This window comes from Peromyscus maniculatus, chromosome 12 (assembly GCF_049852395.1).
Source record: "Peromyscus maniculatus bairdii isolate BWxNUB_F1_BW_parent chromosome 12, HU_Pman_BW_mat_3.1, whole genome shotgun sequence".
Lineage (NCBI taxonomy): Eukaryota > Metazoa > Chordata > Mammalia > Rodentia > Cricetidae > Peromyscus > Peromyscus maniculatus.
The window spans coordinates 85,756,456-85,776,817 of NC_134863.1; the positions used below are offsets into that span (position 1 = coordinate 85,756,456).

At 42.3% G+C, this 20,362-nt stretch overlaps 1 protein-coding gene across 2 annotated transcripts in view; it reads right to left on the bottom strand.

Moving 5' to 3' along the window:
- The window catches only part of Brwd1 (bromodomain and WD repeat domain containing 1), a 96,720-nt gene that overhangs the window by 27,161 nt on the left and 49,197 nt on the right, over window positions 1-20,362 (bottom strand). For both annotated transcript variants that reach the window (XM_076549291.1, XM_076549292.1), the window contains exons 21-32: window positions 20,047-20,178; window positions 12,372-12,466; window positions 10,200-10,389; window positions 8,980-9,105; window positions 8,783-8,890; window positions 8,113-8,237; window positions 7,269-7,351; window positions 4,336-4,447; window positions 3,396-3,457; window positions 2,248-2,403; window positions 1,940-2,060; window positions 173-298 (exon numbers count right to left, since the gene is read on the bottom strand). In XM_076549291.1, coding sequence (XP_076405406.1) covers window positions 173-298; window positions 1,940-2,060; window positions 2,248-2,403; window positions 3,396-3,457; window positions 4,336-4,447; window positions 7,269-7,351; window positions 8,113-8,237; window positions 8,783-8,890; window positions 8,980-9,105; window positions 10,200-10,389; window positions 12,372-12,466; window positions 20,047-20,178 — 1,436 coding nt within the window. The remainder of the gene's footprint in view (window positions 1-172; window positions 299-1,939; window positions 2,061-2,247; window positions 2,404-3,395; window positions 3,458-4,335; window positions 4,448-7,268; window positions 7,352-8,112; window positions 8,238-8,782; window positions 8,891-8,979; window positions 9,106-10,199; window positions 10,390-12,371; window positions 12,467-20,046; window positions 20,179-20,362) is intronic.

The window sequence follows — 20,362 nt, forward strand, 5'->3', positions numbered from 1 at the left end:
CTGAATTGGTCACGTTCCTTTACTAAAATTATAATCACAAGTTTGCAAAGAAATGTTGCCTTAAGTAAAACATGAGATGGAAGAATTCAGGTAATAAAAATGGGAAGCTATGAGACTATTAAAGCACAGTGTGTTGAAAAGTCACTTTTCTACCACACATGAGATCACTTACTTAATAAATTTCAGAAGCTGGTCGGTTATTTTTTTAGCTGATCTTGCAATTACACTTTCAGGTTCATTAAATGTTCTTGCATTATGCTCTATATATCGAACTTCCCAAATCAGTGCAGACAACCGCCTTGAAAAGAAAAGTAACTTAGCGCTTAAAAATTTGAAAATAATCAAAACCTAGTAAAGTTAGCTTATTAAACGAATGAGACATATCTTCAAGTCAACACTAGTGAAAGGTTGTAATAAATTACCTTCTAATGCTCTCAACTCAACTCAGCCAGACATTACAATATATTGGGCAATGAATTGCAGAAACTAATTTAAGTAAACCACTTAAATCATTCTTCCCTCCCCTCCCCCTACGACAGACACAGACACAGACACAGACACAGACACACACACACACACACACACACACACACACACACACCCTTTCCTTTCCACCATGCCTATCAGTACCTTTTGAAGATGTTAAAAACTCAACCAACGGGGCTGGGGAAATGGTTCCATAGGTACAATTGCTTGCTTGCTTGCTGTTCAACATGAAGACCTGATTAGAGCCTACAGCACCCATGTGAAAATAAAGTGAGCCCTTAACTCCAGCACTGGGAGTAAATATAGATCCCAAGAGCTCACTGGGCTTATCGAGATCTATAAGAGACTTAGTATCAAGGGACTGGACATTCTCCACATGTGCAACAGCACAAACCACACCCCCAACCGCTGACCCATACACACTAAAAAAAATGTGTAGTGTATCAACTTTGAGTCAGTTTCATTACAAATTGGTTTCTAGTTCAAACATGTATGACTAGATATATAGACTGTAACTGTGGAATAGTAATTATGTTCAACAATAACTTCATCAACGGGATTATAAAAACTTAAATACCATCAATTACTATAAAAATAATTACTAAGAAGTGATTATAAAATGAACAATGATCTAAAAGCCAACAACAGAAAGTTGATATCCCTGGGAAATAAGCTTTCCTCAGAAGAACAAATACAATTACTAACTCATGAAATTTACTTTTAAATGTAGCAGTTAATAGTTAACTTCGAGAAAAGGGGGTAAAATTCAAGATCACTTTCCTTTTTTTCCAATGCAGCCTTCATACCACACAGCAGTATGTACCTAAATCTCTACCAACATTATCATAAAAATGAGTTATACTGTTTTATAAGCTTTTATAATTTTTAGTTCATGATTATTAATGAAGTTGTAATTGAACTAAAGAGAAAGTTCAACAGTTAAGAGCACTTGCTGCTCTTGCAGAGGACTACAATTCAATTCCAGCATCCATATCTGGAAACAACCACCTTTAAGTACAGCTCCGGGAGATGAAACTCCCTCTTCTGACCTCCAAGAAAACCTGCATACATATGGACACACATGCAGGCACAGACACACAGACACATGAATAAAATAAAAATGAAGCTTAAAAAAAAAATAGTTCTGTAACGCATGCATTTAAAAAGTATTTGTCACACAAATACAAAAATGATATCTAGTTAACCTAATCTGTCTGTCTCTCTCTCTCCCTCTCTCTCTCTCTCTCTCTCTCCCACACACACACACACACACACACACACACACACAGAGCTTGGTATGACACCTCATGCCTGACTACCCAACATCTACCCAAAGACATATAACAAGCACCAAACAAAAAGTTATGTTCTCCAGCACCCAAAACTCATGTAGCAACCATCAGCAACCTGCACCTCTAACCTATGCTGGTTCTGAAAGGGGTGCTCTACCCACCTGTAAAACCGATTCACAAGTCTCATTCGAATTGTGTACAGATCAGTTGGATACGCCACCACTGTGCAGTACTTTGGATATGTACACAGATCCACCGGGCCTGCAAAAGCTGCAGCTATATCTGTAAGAGAAGACCAAATTGTAAGCTTGGAAACAGTAAGCTATTACCTACAGGTGATACTTAACTAGAAGATCATTCCTAAGAGATCGCTCCATTTAACATGACAAACCAAGAGGAACTCACTGAAGAACAGAGCCTAAATTATACATTTGAAGTTCTTTATGGGAAACTTAAAAATGAAACTCACCGAGGTTTAGAAGCTGATCGATGCCACTGATGATGCGCTCACACTCCTCGTCTCGTGATTTCTGGCCCCACTCACCATCCTGTGGTTTGTAGAGCAGTTTCTCTAGCTCATCTGAAGTGACCGAGATACTTGCTCCTAATTCTTCTGGTGGATCAACTATGGATTCCATTTTAGAAAAAATTAAAGGAGGAAAGGGGGGGATCAACTTCTAACCTGTACTGTATATACACAAGTTCAACTGAAAAAGATGCTATCTCTACAAACACAAAAGGATCTCCACTCTCCAGCATTCTAAGTTACTCACTGAGACTACAAAACTGAATTGAGGTGTAAGAGCAAATTATGATCCTGATAAAGTCTGAACAGAGACTTTGTAAGGTTAACACTAAAGCCATCAGGGTAGAGGGACCGAGCTGATCAGGAGACTGATGAGCTGGAGAAGATACGGCTTACTTCTTGCCAACTTTACGTACAGCACAATGTCTCTTCTGACCAGTAGACACCACTGTAAGTTACTAACCTCAAAAGAATAGCAAAAGGAAGCCAGTTACTGGTGATTTCACATTATTAAAAATGGTGAGGTTTTACAAAGACAGGTATCTTTTTTTAAGCTATGCAATTATTAATGATAAAGTAGTGAAAAAATGTCAACAGCAGCTATTCTGCACCGCTCCTGAAGCAGAGCAGGGAAGGAACATTTCAATACAGCCTTCAAGATGGCCAAACGAAAGGACAGGAAACATCAGCAAACCTGACCAGAGTGCCAGGTAACGCCAGGTCCTCGCACAAGCAGCAGCAAAACCGCCAGTGCTAGAGAAGGGAGGCGTTTCAGACTACAACACAGACAGCAGGGAGGGACAGGCAGTCCCACCTGCCCCTCCCTGCTGTGGGGGAGCAAAGAAGGGACACGTGTGTTGAGGGAAAGTGGGTCATGGGACAGCTGAGCAGCTAAGACACCTACAATAAATACGGACTCTAAGACCTCCAACAAGACAAACAGGTATCCAACTACTTTGTTCTAGCAAAGCTCTGAGACTGTGGTAACTTCAGGACATTTATGAACAAACACAAACATGCCCTACTATGCACGTAAGCAAGAGAGAAACCTGGGAAGACAAATATTTTCATAACTTATGATAAATATATACCATTGTCAGGAATTGGTTCCATGTCCCATGGGCTAAGTTTTTCAGTTTCAGTATTGTCCCACCTGTTTAATGAAAAACAAGAAGCACTAGTTAACTTTTCCCAAAAACAAACTATACAGAATAGCAAGACATCAATTATAAAATAAATATGAAAATTAGCCTCACTGGAGGAATTACATTTCCAACATTAACATTAAAAAATTGAGAAAGGCAAGGTAGTGGTAGCACACATACATTTAATCCCAGCACTTAGGAGGCAGAGGCAGGCAGATCTCAAGTTCAAGGACCAGTCTGATCTAATACCAAGTTCCAGGATAGCTAGGACAACACAGACAGACCCTCTCTCAAAACACAAAAAAAAAAAAAAAATAAGAAAACAAACAACAAAATGAAAGTGCAAAAGCTTATGCAAGGGGCTAATGGGATTGCTCAGTGGTTAGAGGCACTGGCTACTCTTCAAGGACAAAAGTTCAATTCCCAGCTCCCACAGGGCAGCTCAACACTATCGGCCACTCCAATTTCAAAGGATCTGATGCCCTCTGCTGGCCTCCAAAGGGGTACCAGGCATATGTATAATGAACGCCAGCAAAATACCCACATACATAAAAAATAAGTAATTAATTTAAAAAACAAAATGAAACTGTAAGGTTTACGAGAACATCAGAACCGCTATGCAACCTGTCCTCAGAATGAGGGGAGGACACACAGACAGTCTGACTATCAGACTTTATTACCCCAGAGCCAGCTAGTGGAAAAGGTGAAGGTTTTTCTAAATATTAATGATACAGTATCAATGCAGAGCTGTGACTCGGGAATATTAGACAGGAGCAAACAACAGGTGTGTTTCAGGTCTCAGAGACATTATAGAGGTCACTGGACTTAAATCATGTTAGTCACGTGGTGATCTAAAACAGTAAACAATTTCTCTCTGTATACAAACCTAACAACATAACACTGGAAATGGCTGTCAGGATACTGTGGTTGATATGGCTCTTGACTCAATACAGTTCCAAACCACCAAGCATCATCAATAATAGATCGAAATCTGTCACCTGTAAGAGAAATGATCAAGTCTGAGGTATGCATTTGCTAACATCATGTATATCTTTTACCTATGAAATACCATAATACAAAGAACAGAGATCAAGCACCAAGTTTAAGAAAGTTCACAATCCTCAGGGCTGTGGGTACATCACAGTGGGTCCTAAGGCCCTGCGCTCAACCAACATGTAAGGAAAGGGAGCAACTAGTTCTCTACCGTATGCAACTAAAATACTCGTGAGAAATGTAGGAAATATTCAAAAAATTTGCAGTAAAATTATACCAGCTATGATTAGTCTTATGATCACAGTTGTCATTACAAAATATAACAACATAAAAGTATGTTTAAAGGTCTTTAAGTCTTTAAAAGTCTAAGTCTTTAAAAGTCACATGAGCAACAGGGCCAGTGAAGTGGGTTAATGGATAAAGGCACTTGCCACCATGCCTAATTGCCTGCTTGAGTTCAATCTCCAGGGACCCTTAGGACAGAAGGAAGAGCACAGCCTTCCAAAAGTTCTGACCTGCACCAAAGCCTCATGGTATGCTCACCAACACATGCATGCTTAAATGACAAAATAAATAAGTTTAAAAGAAAAAGTTAAATGTTAGGTCTGAAAACACTTGAAAGGATTAAAAATGTATTATTTAAAAGAACTACATAGTCACTAATCAACCCTACTATCTTACAATAATTCAATAGGAAAAAGCAGATCTTTGTAAAGGGCTTTTGCAGAGGGCTCCTCTACAAATCAGTCCAAGAGTAGAATGGTCTATGGCCTCGCATGACCCCCTCATCCACACACACAGTTACTAAATATTAAAATTTTAACTTGCAGAGGTGGTTCTAGACTATAAGGATTTAAATGTATCATACAACAACAGTGCGATCTGACTTGACTTCAGTGGATATTAGCCATTTCATCTATGGTTTGTACATACAGCATTTTCTCAATCATACTGCATTTTCTCAACAGCAAAGAAAATCACCCATCCATCTATCTGACCCTTCTGTGAGTTCCTGGTCTACAGTATTCCAGGCCAGCCAGGGCCACAGTGAAAAAAAAATAACTTTTTAAAATAAATAATAGGATAATGGAACAGTGTAAAAATGAGATCAATCAACTTCCTCTATACACATGGACTGCAAAACAAAACCACTAGATTACAAAGGAAAATAAACAATGAGTTTTGAAAGATTTGTTTTAATAAAATTTATTAATTTTACAAAAAAGTGAGCAAAATATACAGAGAATTATTTTTTATTTAAGAAATTTTTATTCAGTTTACATACCAACCACAGATCCCCCCCATTCCTCCTCCCACTCCCCCACCATCCCCTCTTCCCAAAGGCTAAGGCCTCCCATGGGGAGTCAGCAGAGCCTGGTACATTCAGCTGAGGCAGGACCAAGGCCCTCCCCCTGCCTCAAGGCTGAGCAAGGAGTCTGACCATAGGTAATAGGTTCCAAAAAGCCAGCTGATACACCGGGGATCGATCCTGATCCCACTGCCGGGGCCCCTCATACAGTCCAAGCTACACAACTGTCTCCCATATGCAGAGGACCTAGTCTGGTCCCGTGAAGGTTGCACAGCCATCAGTCTATAGTTGATGAGAAGTTCTGAAGACTTATAAATTTTCATTACTACTGTATATGTGTGTGTTGGGGGCAGGGTGTCTCAAGTGGGGTCAGAGGACGATTTCTAGGAGTTGCTCTCCCGGGACTGTCCTCCAGCTGTCACACTGTAATACAGAGGGAGCGCCTTGATCCACTCAGACATCTCGCTCATCCAAATGCTTCTATTTCTTCTTGTTTTTCACATTTTTTTTAAAGGGGTTGGGTGCAGAGCACCAACACTCAACACCATGCCCAGTGGAAAGAAGGGCATCAAATCCCTCGGAAACGGGAGTGCAGGCAGTTATGAGCTGTCTGACATGGATGCTTAGAACTGAACTCTGTTCCTCTTCCAAAGGAGTAAGTGTCCTTAATGGCTGAGCCATCTTTCCAGCCTATCTATTTCTAAAGTTTTCTCAAGATGTGTCACTTAACTCTACTTTGTTTTCAGAAGTAAAACAGTACTGTGGCACACAACATTTTTTTTTCCTCTATTTTTTGAGACAGGTTTTCTGTGTAGGTCTGGACGTCGAAGAACTCACTCTGGAGACCAGTCTGGCCATGAACTCAGAGATCTATTTGCCTCTGTCTCCAGAGCAATGGGATTGAAAGAGTGTACAACCAATTCCCAGCCCTGTAATTATTTTTTAACCATTAGATTGTTTTAAATCAGTGGTTCTCAACCTTCCTAATGATGTGACCCTTTAAAACACAGTTCCTCATGTTGTGTTGAATCCCAACCACAAAATTATTTTTGGTGTTACTTCTTAACTGTAATTTTGCTACTGTTAAGAATCGTGAAGTGGGGTTGGAGAGATGGCTCAGAGGTTAAGAGCACAGGCTGTTCTTCCAGAGGTCCTGAGTTCAATTCCCAGCAACCACATGGTGGCTCACATCTGTAATGAGATCTGGTGCCCTCTTCTGGCCTATAGGCATATGTACAGGCAGAACACTGTATACAAAATAAATAAATCTTTAAAACAACAACAAAAAATCCACAAATCCGTGATTTCCAAACATGCACACCATAAGCAGAAGCAATATTGTAGGGCTAAAAAGTCTACATGGAATAGGTACTAATTAGCACAAGTACTAGGCCAATATATATATATATAAGTCACTTATGCTTCTAGGAATTATTTGTTAACCATAATTGTAAGTGCTACAAAGAGCAGTTCAATGGTTTTTAAGACTATATATAATTCAATAAGGACAGACTTACAAGGCTGCCAGTTTCTCTGTCTTGCTTCATCATAAAATTGACGCAACACAAGAAAATCGATAACATCTGGCATATCATGATATCTAAAAGAAAATTAAAAATCATCTCAGTGGAAAGCAACAATGCTCAAAAGGCACAGGCATTCTGTCACTTCAAGCTCCTGTGTCCCCGAGCACACAAGGGTGGACTGCAGAGGACAACCTTGAATGCCACCATCCCCAAATGCCCCACCTGCTCTTCTGACAGGCTGCCACTGGTCTGCAGCTCACCAAGCAAGCTGGACTCACTGACCAGTGAGCACCAACGTGTCCACCTGTCTCTTTCTGCCCAGCATGGTGGAACTCACGACTTTCCAGCAGAGCCATCTTATTTATAGAAGATGAAAGGGGACTAGAGATGGCTCCGTTATAAAAGTACTTTCAGGGCAATGTAAGGACCTGAGTTCTGATGGCCAGTGTCCACACATAAGCCAGGTGTGTCAGGTGCCTATAATCCAAACGCTAGGAAGGCAAAGACAGAAAGGTTCCTAAAGGCCCTGACTGGCCAGCCTAACAAAATGGTGAGGTCCAGGTTTAGGGAGGACCCTGTCTTCTTTTTCAGTCTCCAAACAGCACAAGTGCAGTCTGAACTCAACTTGAATTGCACATCAAATACTCCATGTAACCAATCCTCTGCTGTGTGACATCGTCAAAGCCATCCAAGCAGCAGACTCCCTTGCCTAACTGCTTCCTGGCAGACCTGTCTACAGGACTTAAGATGCATGATGAAGCTACAGGGGAAGGCCTACTATCAGCAAGTAATTCTGCACCTAAGTAATTCCACAGAAATATAATAAAATACATACCTAATGGAGAAAGATTTATCTGTAAGTCTGCCAGTTGCTGGATCTATAAATGCTAATTTGAGGCAACAGAGTGTAGGTGGTCCAACCTCGTATCTTATTCCAACTATTTTGACCAATTCTTGATCCTGTAATAGACATTTAGAAATGTATTTTTATTTTTATTTTTTAAAACTTCAATTGATCACTACTGTAATTCTCAATGTACTGCTGCTAGACTAGCCAGCACCGAATCTGAGGTTCCAGAAACGTAAGTATAATTTGCCACTGACTGCAATCATCCTTCCCACTCTCCAGAGGAAAGATATCTCACACGGAGGGAGACATGCTCACAGAAGCAGTCAGTGTACTCACTAGAAATCTAAGGAATTTTGGCATGGCTGAGGATCGGCACAAGATAACCAGTTAATAATTTCACATTTTCTTGATTTGTACTTTCAACCTTATTTTCTTTTTGCATTTACTGTGTGTCTGTGTACATGCATGTGCCGTGGCCTCCATGTCAAGGTCAAAGCAGTATGTACATGAGTAGGTTCTCTCATCCCAGCATATGGGACAAGGGGACTAAACTTAGATGCTCAAGCTTGCAATGAACTATCTCACCCACTGAACCATCTATCTGTCTCCTCTACATTCTACTGGAACAATGAACTAGACTCTAACATTGACCTACCCTGAGATCCATTTTTCTCCATGGCTCCTTATTAGGGTTCAGTTCATAAATGTTATTTCTTCTGACAGCTTCAATGTAAGCTTCATGACCCTGACGAAAGTAGATCACCTGCAAATTAAGTGTTTGTTCACTAGTAAGCCACTGAGTAGCAAGAGCTTCGCTTTCACACGCACACTCTCCAAGGTTTCTGTTCTCACCTCATCACCCATCTGAGGAACAAAAGGAGACCTGCGAAGTGTAGTGTCAGTTATCCAAACAGGAGGGTGAAACTCATACAAATGTTCTATATTTGCAAGCTCTGCTGGAGTCATCCTTCGCAAACTCTGCCACGAGAAGACAATAAAACTTGGTAGAATGAAGGCAACATATGCTACTTAACTGAAAAACAAATACTTCACCATTCAGAGTCCTTATGCTGGTTCAATACACAGAATATACTGCTCTTTTAAAAATTATAAAATGTGCCTGGCTCTAATCCTCCACTTACCTATACCTTCTAAAATCACCATGGAGCTACCTAAACCCAGCCTAGGACTCCCTCCTCCCCCATGCCCTTATATTCCACTAAAGGCACAAGCTATTCTCCTCAAGACTCCACTCTGAATTTGAACACAGCCTTGTAATAATAATTAGGAATCTCATTTGTGTTTTAGTATTTTGAGATAGGTTTTATGTATCCCAAATTGCCCTCCACTTCAGTACATAGCTAAGGGTGATCTTATACTTCTCATCTTCCTGTCTTCACCTCCTGAGTACTGGGGTTACAGACATGTTAACATCATGCCTGCCCTAGGAGGTGCTAGAGATACAACTAGGGATTCAAGCATGCCAGGTAAACAAGAAACCAAATGAACAATATCCCCAGCCCTATAGATCATCTCCTCTTGTAAGGTTTCCAAGCCTGGGGCTTTTTCAACAAAACAGGCTCTCCATACTTCTTCTTTCCTCTTCATGAGCTCAGCTAAGACTCAGTGACTCACTCTGCTAAGTACAATGAATCGACTGCATGCAGCTTGGACACAGAGGCGTCAAGGTGTGCTTCCCTTGCCTTACTGTTGCACACTGTTTCTGGGGAGAGTCAGACAGCACGCTGTAACAACACTGAAGCAGCTAGCTGACGGGAAAGGCACCTGGGACAAAGAGTTAAGACATATGGCCAGCTGAGCGGTGGTGGTGCATGCCTTTAATACCAAGAGTCTTAAGGCAGAGGCAAGAGGATCTCTGAGTTCAAAGCCAGCCTGGTCTATAGAGTGAGTTCCAGAACAGCCAAAGCTACACAGAGAAACCCCGTCTTGAAAAAGCAAACAAACAAAAACCCACATGACCAAGCTTGGGAAAAAGAGGGAGCCCCAAGATGCCCTGGATGTACCCAGCCAACAGACCTATGACTCAGGAAGAACCTACATTGGGTTCTTACCTCCCTTCTAGGCTTGCTTGCTTTCTTTCTTTCCCGCCTTCTTTTTGGAGGAGACATGTTCTCCGTAGACATTTCATCCTCTGAACTACTGCAGAATCGGGTTACCCGACGGCGACAGGACATCCTTAAAGGAGGCTGCAAGTGGATTCCCGTGTCAGCTGTCCAATCAGAGTATCGGGATGAAGAGTCACTGCAAGAACAGAATGTTTTAAATTGCACAGGACCACAATGTAAGCAAGCAGTTCACAGTAGAACCGAGGGACTAAGGAGACAGCATGGAGAGAGGAAAATGAAAAGCCCAGGTTTAATTTGACCATCCTGCTCACACTACCAGCAAAGACCAACAGACCATAGATCACAACAAAGATGGATAAAGAAAATTCACCAGCTCCACCAGATGCTCTTCAGGACTAGGGTTCAATTCCCAACACCTACATAGGGGCTCACAAATGTCAGGAACTTTGGTTCCAGGCGATCTAATGCCATCTGCCTCCTTAGGGAATAGACACGCACACAATACACAGACAAACATTGAGGGAAAACACTCCCGGGGAGGAGAGGGGAGAGGAGGGCAATTCATTCACCAACAATGGGAAGAAGGAAAGCACATGGAATGTTGTTTAACAGCAACCCAAGCTAACTCCTGAAGGAGCTTCTTATTTTTTGTGGACCTGGGGATTGAACTCATGGCCTTGGGCGTGCGAGACAATTATTTTACCATCAGAGCTACATCTCCAGCCCTTTTCTTTTGTCAAGTGCCCTCTAAAGGAAAGCTGAAGAAGTGATAACTTCCTCAGAATGCAAAGCACAGTTACTGAAAATCATTAGAGAACCCTAAGAGCTCCAGGACCTCCAAGATACTGGTGGAGACTGCTTCATACACCCTACCTTGCAGCACAAACCACCAAAGGAAACATCAAGTGAACCCAAGGGAAGCAAGTGAATCACAAAAACAAAGTGATAGACCCTCTGACAGGCTAGGACTGAGGCAGAGGTTAGCGCGTCAGAGCAAAGGAGGCTGTGACAGACGCTCTCAGCCCTCAGAGAAGCTTCGCCACACACAGGGGTGAGGGCTTTGCTGCACCCCTCGAGCACCTCACAACGTACTCAGTTTTGTTTTCTGAGACAGGCTTCTCTGGGTAGCTCTGGCTGTCCTGGATCTCGCTCAGTAGACCAGGCTGGCCTCGAACTCAACTGTTTCTGCCTCCCAAGTACTGGGATTAAAGGCTTGTGCTACCACCACCCAGCTATAAATATTTTTATGTCATGGATGCTCCACAATTCAAAGAAAATTCTTAAAAGAATAAAATAGGGCTGGAGAGATGGCTCAGAGGTTAAGAGCACTGGCTGCTCTTCCAGAGGGCTTGAGTTCAGTTCCCAGCAACCCAGCAACCACATGGCGGCGGGTCACAACCATCTGTAATGAGATCTGGCGCCCTCTTCTGGTGTGTAGGCATACATGCAGGCAGAACAGTGTATACATAATAAATAAATCAATCTTCAAAAAACAGAATAAAATAATGCACATTCTTGTGCTCTAAGACATTACTGAGATCCCAGTCACAACAGAGCAAAGGAGACAAGAAATGAGGCGGCGTACCACAGAAAGAGACAACAACGGCGGGATGATCCATGTACTATGGATAGGGGGAAGCTTCTGGGCAGGGCTAACTGGTTTGTGTGGAGAAAAACAACATGAGAAAAATGGAGGCTTAAAATCATACTGAAGCCGGGCGTGGTGGCGCACACCTTTAATCCCAGCACTCAGGAGGCAGAGCCAGGCGGATCTCTGTGAGTTCGAGGCCAGCCTGGGCTACCAAGTGAGCTCCAGGAAAGGCGCAAAGCTACACAAAGAAACCTTGTCTTGAAAAAACCAAAAAAAAAAAAAAAAAAAAAAAAAAAAAAAAAATCATACTGAAACCTGGATCCTATTTAAAGACATTTTAAAACATAATAAATAGGTAAGATTGCACACAGACTTGAAATACTCATTTTAAATGTGCTTTATCATGTACTCTTTACCAGGTGCTTAGTGTGCATTACTACACATGGTGAAGCATTCCAGGGCATCCTGTACAGTCCAGAGCTAGTCCAGGATTATTCTTTGGCAAACTCGTTCCACGAACAGCAGTGACTACACTCATTTCAGGAGATCGAAACGGAGACAGATACCTTGACGTCTCACTGTCACTCTCGCTTCTTCTGTCACTTTTCCATTCGTCATCTTCTGAAGAACAAGAACCTTCACTCTGATCACAGGAAGTCTCCTAGGTGTGAGAGGAAAATAAACATTTGATCCCACAGGCTACGAGTCATAAAACTGATGAATCATCCCAACAAGACTAGTATACCTAAAAAACTCAAATCATTAGCAGAAGCGTAACTAGATAGAACTAAAAAGCAGGCCATGTTCACTAAACCAATGAAGGGCTTTTTGGGGTTTTGTAGTTCAGGCTGGCCTCCCACGGTGTAGCAGAGTGGCTTTGCATTTCTGGCACTCCTGGGGTACAGGTGGGCATCGCCAGGCAGGGCTTCCATTTATTATTTCATGTGCATTGGTGTTTTGCCAAGGGTGTCAGGTCTCTGGAACTGGAGTCACAGACAGTTGTAAGCTGCCATGTGGTTGCTGGGAATTGAATCTGGGTCCTCTGGAAGAACAGTCAGTGCTCTTAACCACTGAGCCATCTCTCCAGCCCCAGGCCTGGCTTCTAAATCTTTATTTTTATCAAGGTATTTTCCAAAGAGAATCTGTGAGGCTGACAGCCACCACAGTCAGAGAAACAATGGACTGTGACCTGGGCTTTGTGCTTCCGACTCCAGTACTCAGTGCCACGTACTGAGGTGCGCATGGTGTACCTAAGTGCTGCTGGCTTTCAACCCTGGGACTCCAGTGCTGGGTACCACGTACTGAGGTGCGCATGGTGTACCTAACTGCTGCTGGCTTTCGACCCCCGAGAAGGGACGGCCATAGCTTTCCACACTGCAACTTCCCATTATGCAACCTTATTAACCAAGTGACGGTCAGGTGCTTTCCCATTTAAAAAAGGATTGTTTTTGTTACTACCCTATTTCAACAGTTCTTTATGTACATTGAATGCAAGTTTTTTTCTCAAGTATTTTTCCCACTTGTGGTTTTGTCTTTTTATCTCATTACACGTATCTTTTCTGGAGCAATTCTGAAATTTCCACTTGGTTAAAGTGATCGATTTGAAGACTGCATGTGAAGTAACCCTGCAGTCTCTGAAGACACTTACATTCTATCTTCAGCTTCTACACATTTAAACTCTTTTTTGTATTTACATTCAGTTTCTGACTCATTTTGAGCTATTTTTTCCCTTCTCCCCACAGACAAGGCCTCAGCCTCGAGGATCAGCAATACAGGCATGTACCACAACATTCCAGACTGAGTGAACTCATGTGAAAGATTAGTTGCAGAGTGGTTTTGTGGGGTGTGCATGTCCAGCTATTACATGAGTACTCACTTAAGCACTGAGTTGTCTTTGCTGGACATCAGCAGACCACTGATCTGTTTGGGATCACCTTGTTTCCCTGATTGTTAGAGGAATTCTGTCATCAGTAAGACAGCCTATTGAAGGAGCAGCTTGGCCCAGAGAGCAGAGTTTTTAATAAAGGGGACGTGACCAGAATACCCAAATAAAAACCTGAGCAGGGCGAAAAACTCTCTTAGAAAGTGGAGGAGCTGGCAGCGAGACACAGAAAAAAGTGGGCTTGGAGAGATTCTCCATCCCCCTTGGGAAAGGGCAGCAGCTGAGCTGGACCCCCAGCGGGAACAGTGGAGCAGCTGGTGACATGGCCCAGATCCTTCATTTGTCTTGAAATTACTGTGCGTGGATTTTGCCTATTAATAAAAGGTAACGTATTCCATAGACACCCTGACTTTCATTGGTTCTTCTCCCAACACCACTGTGTTGAAAACTATAACAAGTCATAATGACAGCCACGGTCAGTCTTTTATGTTCTTCTGCAATTTTATGTTAGCTGTCCTGGATTTTTCTTTCCTCCAAACAGTTTGCCAATATATACAAAAGTAACTTGCTGAGATTTTAACTAGAAACATACTGATGATGACAGAAACATACTGAAAAGATGTGAACCAATAGATACACTCCTTTCTTACTAATGAGAATGTAATGAGAATGTAGCCACTTTGAAAGACTGTCAGTTTGTCACAAAGCTAAACAGGCTCATCACACAATCCCTGGTTTTCAAAGAAGCTCCAGAGGTAACAGTTCCCAACAACTTGCACACAGATGCTTACAGTCTGCATATATAATTGTCAAAACTCAAACACCAAAGTGTTACTTTCAAACAATGGAATGCTGAACTACGATAAAAATGAATAAGCTATCAAGCTAAGAGAAGACAGAGAATGTGTCACTGTGTGTTGCACAAGGCGCAAGAGTACCACGGAAATGAAAGGCAATACAACATGTGAGGCTGACTGATATCCTGACAGGTATTCATCAGAAGAGAAACGGTGTTTGTGACACCCAGATGGGGGACACGCTCTAAGTCCCAGGCACTCAAGAGGCTGAGGCAGAGGGGACACAGCTGAAGTCAAGACTGAGCAGCATTGCTCTTGCTGCTGCTGTTTTCAAGGGGCCAAGGATGTAACTTAGTTGGAAGAATGCTTGCCTAGCAGCAGGAATCCTGGGTAATGCCCTCAACATCATCACTTAAGCCAGGAGAGGAGTTAGTAGCAAAGGGCCAGGAATGAAATGTCATCCTGAGTGACACAGTTTGAGACAAGCCTGGAATACAGTAGGCACTGTCTTTAGTAACACTTACCAACAAACCTGACAACTTTACTTCAAACTCCAACACACACACACTCGGGGGGGGGGGGGGGGGGGGGGGGCGACGGACAGAATCACCTCTCTCAAAATGTACCCTGAAGCGTGTGATGGAGGAGAATCGGAGGCAGAGGCAGAGGCAGGCAATCTCTGTGAGTCTGAGGCCAGCCTGGTCTACAGAGTGAGTTCTAGGACAGCCAGAGCTACACAAAAAGACTCTGTTTTTCTTTTTTTTTTTTTTGAGGGGGGGGGGCCTCCAGACCCAAGTGGTGGCACACATACATTCACACACAGACATCTATGAAAATAAATACTTAAGTCGGGGCGATAGTGGTGCACGCCTTTAATCCCAGCACTCGGGAGGCAGAGGCAGTCAGATCTCTGTGAGTTCAAGGCCAGCCTGGGCTACAGAGTGAGTTCCAGGAAAGGTGCAAAGCTACACAGAGAAACCCTGTCTCTAAAAACCAAAAATAAAACAAAACAAACAACAACAACAAAAACCATAAATGTAATTTTTCAAAAATCAAGGCAAGTGCCAGATGGTGGTAGCACACACCTTTTAATTCCAGTACTGTAAAGGCAGAGGCAAGCAGGTCTCTGTTAGTTCCAGGACAGCTAGGGCTACACAGAGAAATCTTCATTTCCCCCAAAGCCTGAATCTGACCTCAAGTTCCTGGATTCCACAGGAAGAGAGAACTAGATTCACACAATAAATAAATGTGGGACTGGAGAGACAGCTTAGCCATTAAGAGCACTTGCAGGGCTGGAGAGAGAGCTCAGTGGTTAACAGCACTGACTATTCTCCCAGAGGACCCAGGTTCAATTCCCAGCACCCTCATAGCAGCTCACAACTGTCTATTAACTCCAGTTCCTGGGGACCTGACACTAATGAACATACAAATAAATTTTTTTTAAAAAAAGAAAAGAAGAAAAAGCACTTGCAGCTAGCTCTTCCAGAGGACCTAGATTTGACTCCCAACACTCACATGGCAATTCACAACCATCTGTAACTCCTGTTGCAGAAAGTTCACGGCCCTCTTCTGGCCTCCGCAGGCACTAAGCACATGTGATGCACCTACATAGAAAGCAGGCAAAACACCCACACCCATAGATAAAAAAGTAAATCTTCAAAATTATTTTAAAAAACAATTTTTAAAAATGAAAAAATTAAGGCAGGGTCTTGAACTCATTGGAATTCACAGCCACTTGTTATTGCCTCCTAAGTGCGGAAACTAAAGGCATGAACCGTCATATCTGGCCTAATTATTGGGATGTAACAGCATACATAAAAATATCACCAATTCTAAAAACACACTTCTGCTGAATGACCCTCTGTAGAAGATTATACAATCACCACTTCAAACACGGTAAAACTGAGGCAAATGACAAGCAATCACTCACTATTCTGAGATGGTAAGGCTTAAACACAACACGATGGACAATGGACAGGATTCTAGAGGACTGGGAAACCACAGGACACACCAAGAAGGCAGTGGTGACTAAACCCGGCAATAACTACAGTGTAGGAAGGCAAGCAGAGAAGCCTATCCTGGCTGCTAGTCATCAAACCACAACTCTACAAGTCTACTACAAATATATACTTGGGCGGAATATGAAGAACTATTTTTAAGAAATACACAGGGCACTATTAAGGAGAATGTTGGGACTCAAATTTCAACAGGAGCTGTTGGAAGGTGTAAAACTCAATAACAACCTGAGAGTAAGGGGTTTTGTTGTTTTGTTTTGTTTTGTAACAGTCCTGGCTATCCTGGAACTCACTCTGTAGACCAGGCTGGCCTCAAACTCACTGAGATCTGCCTGCCTCTGCCCCCCAAGTGCAGGGATTAAAGAAGTGCGCCACCACTGCCCGGCTGAAAAAGTTTTTAAAATGTCAAGAGACTATATTACTTCCTACTCACTTATGCAAGCCCACCCTGAGCCAGAAGCCTGAAAAGGCAACAAGGTCTAATAAGAAAGCCTGATATACGGCAGGCATGGCAGCTCACGCCTTCGACCCCAGCACTCAGGAGGCAGAGGCAGGTAGATCTCTGTGAGTTTGAAGTTTGAGGTCAGCCTGGTCCGGTCTGTTACACAAAGCAATTCTGTCTTGAAAAACCAAAAAAAAAAAAAAAAAAAAAAAAAAAAAAAAAAAAAAAAAAAAAAAAAAAAAAAAAAAAAAAAGCTGACATTCTAAATGAGGTAGACATGATTATGACCCACAGTTTACCTTACCTAACTGACATAAAAACTGGAGACGTAATAGATACTTTATACTATTCAGAAGGGATGATGAGGTTTATCAAAAATGACCTCAAATCATGAAGGGTTAAAAATATGAACAAAGTACTATAAATACAAGTGAAAAAGTACTCAAGATAAAAGTTACAATAGAATAGCAGCGGACATCAACAGAGGAAGCTCTACTTTAATGGGTTATTAACTAGATTCTCACAACAGCTTAGAGACAGGCTAGGATGAAGACAGGACAGGAGCACAGACAGATGAAGACATCTGACGTGGAAACTGTGCTCTATGCCTGCATCATGAGTATGCTAACTCCAACTGCAGTGCAGGAAGTCCAGTGCCCTAGTCTGGTTTTCACAAGCTCCTCTGCCTCCCCAAGGCAGGCAACTTGGTACACAAAGCTCCTCTGCCTCCCCAAGGTAGGCACTTAGTACACAAAGGCACATGTACATACAGGCAAACACACATAAAGGAAATCTTAGAAAGTCTTCTCAAATTGGGGACACACACACACACACACACACACACACACTCTGGTAAAATGCTCTCGTAACATGCATGAAGCCTTGAGCTGGAGCCCCAGCACCACATACAGTGAGCACAGTGGCACAGACCTGAGATCCTAGTACTTGGGAGACAGAGGCAGGAGGACTCTAGGAGGTCAAGGCTATCCTCTTGGCTATACAGCAAATTCAGGACGAGAGACAGACAGACAGACAGAGGGGGGGGGCTAGTTTCTCAAAAGAAAACAACTATTTCTATGTAATCATTAAAAGTCGAGCAGTAGGATTAGACAGACCTCTTACATGCACCATAACAAGGGATAAAACAGAAATCAGTAAACAACAATTCAAATTTTATTTATTTATTTGGCTTTTCTTCGAGACAGTGTTTCTCTATGTAGTCCTGGCTATCCTGGAACTCACTCTATAGACCAGGGTGGCCTTGAACTCAGAGTTCTGCCTGCCTCTGCCTCTCAAGTGCTGGGATTAAAAGATAACCACCATATTTTCTCCAATTTTAAACCTTCATGTTCCAGGGATACTACCAAAGGTATGTAAAGACTTTTTCTTTACATTCCACAAATGCAGGAATGATTCTCAAGTAATACATCTGATGAAGGACATTCCTGGAATATGTAAATAACAGATAGCAGTAAAACAAATTTGAAACAGGCTATAAATTAGATTCTCTCCAAAGATTTAAAACACTCTCTAAGTGAAGAACAAGACCTTTTACTTTCTAGAGATTAGACAGATGAAGATAGAAAGCACAACAGGCCACCCTCTCGCCACTAGAGAGCATAAGTGAAAGTGGGCAGTTTAGGATGCACCGATGCAGCGCGTGAGCTCATAACCAAGGGTGGAATGTCAATGATGGACATACAAACAGCTGGAAAGCATAGACAACTCAAATATCCATCAGCTGAGAAGTAAAGAGACAAAATAAGGTCTACAGCCATACACTACTATGTTCCCAATATATGTTTTAGGCAAGAAAGTACTATGTTACATGATAAAAAGCAGAAAAACCAGTAACCAAAATCAGTTTGATTCCAGAATACCCAAATGCAGAAACAGGAAAACAACAGATAAGGTAGTGCAGGTTGGAGAAAATGGATACATGGTACTTTAATGGTAAAAATGTTTAGATACTCTTATATTACATGTGCATATGGTATGTGATTTTGATAAAACTAAAAATCTCAGTCAGGCAGCAGGGCAATGGTGGTCTTTAATCCCAGCACTCTGGAGGCAGAGGCAGGTAGATCTCTGAGTTTGACAAAGCCTGGTCTACAGAGCGAGTTCCAGGACAGCCAGAGCTACACAGAGAAACCCTGTCTTGAAAAACCAAGAAAAAAAAAAAGACCAAAAAAAAAAAAGATCTCAGGCAGGCATGGTGGCATGTGCTTTTCATCTCACATGCAGAAGGGTGAAGTCAAGGACGGTAAGGCCAACCTGGAAACTCCTCAGGAGCCTATCTCAAACTTCACGACAGAAACAGAACAGAAAGCCAAATCAAAGGCTGTCCTGTCACCTCAGACACCTACCTGGGAGGGAGATGCCTGAGCTCAGGGACTCCAGGTAGCCTCCACGGCATGTTTTCTTTCTCTGACAGCCAACCAAGGGTCCAAACCAAACATGGGAAATGTCATCTTCATCTATGTGTCATTTTCACATAAATGTGAATTACATTCAAAATAAAGAATTCACTCAAGCTAGGCAGTGGTGCTCACAGTTTAATCCCAGCACTAGAGACGCAGAGGCAGGTGGATTTCTCTGAGTTCCAGACAGCCAGGACTGCACAGAGAAATCCTGTCTTGGGGGGGTGGGGGGGATATGTTAATTCAAGACCAGTGAAAAGTCTCAGGGGATAAAGGGTGCGCTTGCTGTCAGGCCTGATGACCTGACTTGGATCCCCAGAACCCACATGTTCTAAGCAGAGCATGACCTGCTACAAGTTACAATCTGACTTCCACAAGCACACCATGGCATGCTTATACCTACATCTATACACAAAATAAATGTTAAATTGTTTAAAGAAAAAAAAAATAGCAGATTAGGACAAACTCAGCAGAATCTGTTGGCACAGGCCTGCAAGCCAAACCATGCCTAGGAGACTCTCCTGAAGATCAAAGGGTTTTAGAAGTGCTACTGCCATGCCTAGACCTACCACGTCGACCATGTCTAGGGTCAATACCTAACCCTAGAACACAAGTACATGTGTATATGCAACAGTGAGACAAACCCATGTAAGACATACAGTCTTCATGAAGGCCTTCTACTCACATGTCTAACCGAGCCTGAAGATTCATTGCCAGAGGATAATTCACCCCGACCAGCATTTCTTCTACCATAATTTGCGTATTTACGCCTACAAGTCCGTTGTCTAGACTGGGGCACCAAAACCACTGATTCTGACTGAAACAAAGAAACATGAGCATTACCAACAAAATGGGCATTGTATGGCATTAACTATAAATGGTTTTGAAGGAGACAAAGATTTGAAACAGATTTGTCAAATACTGTTTATTGCGAGTTGTTATTTTTTACTTTTAGTTCCTTAGAGCACTTTAAAAAACCATAGTAGCTCACCTTTTTCATA